This window comes from Rhagoletis pomonella, unplaced genomic scaffold (assembly GCF_013731165.1).
Source record: "Rhagoletis pomonella isolate Grant_MI unplaced genomic scaffold, Rhpom_1.0 Rhpom_scaffold_00001, whole genome shotgun sequence".
In the NCBI taxonomy this organism is placed as follows: Eukaryota; Metazoa; Arthropoda; class Insecta; order Diptera; family Tephritidae; genus Rhagoletis; species Rhagoletis pomonella.
The window spans coordinates 40,094,546-40,098,987 of record NW_023458555.1 but is presented as its reverse complement, the minus strand read 5'-3'; the positions used below and the strand labels follow the sequence as shown (position 1 = coordinate 40,098,987).

The following is a 4,442-nucleotide window of genomic DNA, read 5'->3' as shown; positions in this document are numbered from 1 at the left end:
GTTCAGAACTAGAGATTTTCCCCACAGGGCACTTACTACTTGCATACCTAGTACATGCATACCATTTATTTAAAATCACAGTAAAAATCAATAAGCTAAGATAGCTGTGGGAGACAAAGAGGTCATGCGAGCGAGTAAATATTTGCACACAATTGTTATATACTTATGCATATGTACACATACACTAATGGGCAAAATGATGGGTGCAAAATTCGAAATGATAATGTTTGCAAGTTATGTTTATTTGTTTAGTTATTTTTAATAATTTTAATTTAGAATATAGTTCCATCTATAACAGAATCCAATTTTCATATAAATATTTAGGAGTACCGTTAATTTTTTCATGATCCAATAATCGGGTCCGAACCAATAGGATCAGCTGTGAGACACTACCTTTCCGATAGAAAAAGAATTATCGAAATCGGTGGAAGTGGTCCAAAGTTATGCGGCAACATAAAAAAAAAAAAATATTGAGACTATTTTCCTTTTTTTGAAGTCGTTGTTGTTTGAGATTGAATATGAGAATGTGTGTGTGAATTTGAATTTTAAAATTATATTGTGTACAAGCTTCAGTGGTTTTATCTTGTAATGTTTACAAAAACTTCACAAAGATTTACCGAATTTAAAAATTTTCATTTAATTTTTATATGGAAGAAGATGCGCAGTACCTTGAAAGAATCTTTTTTTGAAATTCAATTAATTTTTGTGAAAATTATGGAAGCCTTAAATCTTATATTCATCTGGTTTCTGTTATGGATCGAACTACATTTTAAATGAATACTATTAAAAATAAATAAATAAGCATAAGTTGCAAACAATATTATATTTAAATTTTGCACCTATTATTCTGCCCATAAGTGTACATATGTACATATATACAAGTATAATCTGCTATTTGACACGCTGTAAAGAGGTTAGAATGGCAGACAATGGTAGACCAAAGGCAAAAACACACAAAATAACTAAATGTCGCAATGTCGCAGGGTCGTCTCGATAGCATTTGCAAAAAACGTAAATCACTGCAAAGCGGAAAGTGTCCGCTTCAGTGGGCCAAATAGATTTACAGAGTACATATGCATGTAGATATATACAGTGACTCTAACAAATGACCACGAGTTTATTTTCTTTAAATATTATTAATGTTTTTCGAGCTAAATTTTGTTATTCAATACCAATACCATCCAAGCTTTAACCAAAAAGCTTTCAAACTTTATACAAAATTTGAGATAGTTCAAAAAATTTTCATCACAATTTCAACTTTTTAATCTAAATCTCTAGAACATTTTTGGGTATGCAGTTTTATTGCCTATACAATTTTGGTGCAAGTTTTAAACAGCTACAAAAATTGGTGGTGATTTTTTGAAATTTTGTTGCTAACGGTCCCCGGCATTTTATTTCAAAAGAAATTCAGGAAAAAAAGTTGCTAAAATCCGTCAAAAAAAAAGTCTCGAAAATCAACAGAACCTTGCACTTTATTAGGCTAAAATTTAATTGGCTATAAAACTGCATACCCGAAAATGTTTTATAGATCCAGATGAAAAAGTTGAAACTTTGATGAAAATTTGTTGAATTTCCCTAAATTTTTTATAAAGTTTGAAACTATGATTTATATGATTTTGGTTAAAGCTTGCATCTTTTTTTTACAGAAAAATAACAAAAAAAACTCAACTCGAAAAACATTACAAATATTAAAAAAAAAATGAACACGTGGTCATTTGTTGGAGTCACTGTATGTACATATGAGTATGTACTTAGTTAGTAAGTGTGCAAATATTTTACTGAAAATTGCGTGTTAAGAACACACAAAGTAGGCTTTACACTGGCGACAGGATATTGCGAAAATTTCGTTGTTATTGTGGTTGGGACCTTTTGCGATTTTCACTTTACATTTTTCTTTGCTAAGATTGAAAGTTGGTTTTATGCAGTGAAATTGTTACATTTTGGGTCGTAATTGTGTCGTCGATTTTACGAAGCGAAGTAAGTGTTATTGGATAGAGTATTTCTTTTTTATTACAAGCTTTTATTTAACTTGCATGTGTGTGTATGTATGTGTGTATGTATTCTTGTTTGGGTAAAATCTTGCAATCAATTTTGACTAACTCCCCGATGGGTAAGAAATTTGAAGCTTCCAACATAGGTGGCACAGGTGTCGAAATGTTGGAAAACTCCGTATTTGTGGTCCAATATGTTTCATATTTCAAAAGCTTGACAGATATTCCTGTAAAACTTACATATATATGTCAAAAAGCTGCCACTAACTTTAGAATCGACTTTATTTTGACTATGAATGTGCCTATTTGTTTTATTTTCAAAGTGGTAGTATTTTGTTATTTTCCTCAATTAAAATTATATTTCACTTTCATAATTAATAAATAATAAAACTCTTTCTTCCACACCACATATTGTAACAATATTTTTTATAAAACCATTTTCTTCTTCCCATTTCATGTCAATCACCAAAATTCGCGGCTACTTGTGGAAATTAAAAAAAAACCAACAATCCACTGAAAAACTGGCTCACCAACACCGCCTGAATTTGCTGCTTTCGCTTAACGAATTGTTCTTTACGGAAATTCGATTAAAATCCATCAACAATTGAAATTGTTATTGGCCGACGAACTCGACAAATGTCAATAACGTTAAATGTGTTATGGCATCCCGCATTGGCATCTGGTTTCTCTACCGTTTCCCTGCTGCCTGCCATATGCCGCCTACTGCCTGCTAATCAACTGGCAACGTATTTATCAACATCGGTGTTCATTAATTTTTCCATCTCATTCGCATAAATTTATGCTTGTTGCCCACAATTTTGTGGCGTATTTATGACTGTTTGTTGTCTCGCTCGCTCACAGAGGCCTGCCACCCATACGAGCCATTCAAGTGTCCTGGTGATGGTAATTGCATTTCGATTCAGTATTTATGCGATGGTGCGCCCGATTGCTCCGATGGTTACGATGAGGATCTGCGACTTTGTACGGCAGGTAAGTAGAAAAACCAGAAAATTGAATTTGTAACTGTTTTATGTATGTGTGTACAATGTACCATTTCTACGAACAATTTTAAATATTTTTAGATTTTTAAATAATTAATGGAGGCATATTTTTTATGTAAATGGCAATCATAGGGGCAACGGCATTAAAACTCCGACCTTTCTTTTTTTACCCCCCCTAATGTATTGCTTGTAAAAGTTAGTCTGTAGAAAGAATTGAAAATTTGATCGCACACATTTACTAGATGAAATTAATTAACCGATTTGCAGGTAGTCTTTAAGAAGTTAACTTTAAGAAAAACTGCGAGTTGTATAAATAACACCGGCAAATACGAAGAAAAAAGTATGGGTGCGAAAACTGCCACATGGTCGCTTCTCTTCCTTGTGAGATACCTAAAGGACTGTGGTAGTTCTTTATGATTTCGTGAAAATCCGATTAATTTAAGAAAAAACATCCGCTAATTTTGATCCGCCATTTTGGATCAGTCATTCCAAAATTTTCAAATAAAGTCAATATTCATATCCGAAGAGCCACTAACTCTGAATAACTTAAATTTCAGTTTAAGTCCAAAAAAACAATGAATTTAATCAAAAATCAATTTCTTAAAGTACACCCCCCTTCAGGCCTGTAAAACGGGGTAAAGAGCCAGACTAGTCCCGGTCTTAAAAACGTTTGATGGCTACCTTATTTCAGCGGAACACTTTTGATATTTCTTAAATCGCTGCATTATGTCCGCTGTCTTAGTAAATCTGATACAGAATAGTGTATCATCATCGCCGATATTCGGCGTCAAAAACCCACATAGGGTCGTAAATATTTCGCGGTATTTACTTCTCGAAACTAATTTTTTTTTGTGAAACTGGCCGTCGGAAAAGTCAAAAATTTAATATTTTTTTTCTCAAAAACTAGACGTGCTAGAAAAATTTTGTCTTCGAAATCATACTCGTCAAAATTTTACTAACCGCGTTATCTGTTGGATTTCGAGATGAACCCAGTTTTAGGTATTGTTTAGTACTGATTTTATTCTATACGATATCATCTTTGTTCGAGCCCCCGGGCAGCGGTTTGTTTCTTTTTTAAATTTACATTTGTTTTCTTGATTAATTAAATTTTTAGATTTTACTGTATGTGTATATGTAAGTTAATACGGGGGCTAACACACATACCTGTGTGAATGTGCTGACGCCGCACTTCCCCAAACACGCGCATAACCAGTGCGGGTAATTGAACTCTCATGCAAAAATAATCGAACATACGTTAGCATAATTGAATCTATGGGAAGCGCAGCGTCAGCAGTTAATTCAGCCGGTTAGACAGTAAGTCATAGTATTAAGAAATATGTTGCATTCATTCCGTTTGGGACAGCAGAAGCAGATGGTAAATATACTTGTACAAAACTAATTATTGTCTTTTATTTTAGGAAGGACAACTCGGGGCCGCCGTGCGGCCCCC

General features: G+C 33.4%; 1 protein-coding gene across 2 annotated transcripts in view; it reads left to right on the top strand.

Annotated features, from left to right (window-relative positions):
• LOC118744113 (IDLSRF-like peptide) overlaps positions 1-4,442 on the top strand; it is a 182,512-nt gene that overhangs the window by 134,780 nt on the left and 43,290 nt on the right. For both annotated transcript variants that reach the window (XM_036476854.1, XM_036476847.1), the window contains exon 3: positions 2,853-2,981. In XM_036476854.1, coding sequence (XP_036332747.1) covers positions 2,853-2,981 — 129 coding nt within the window. The remainder of the gene's footprint in view (positions 1-2,852; positions 2,982-4,442) is intronic.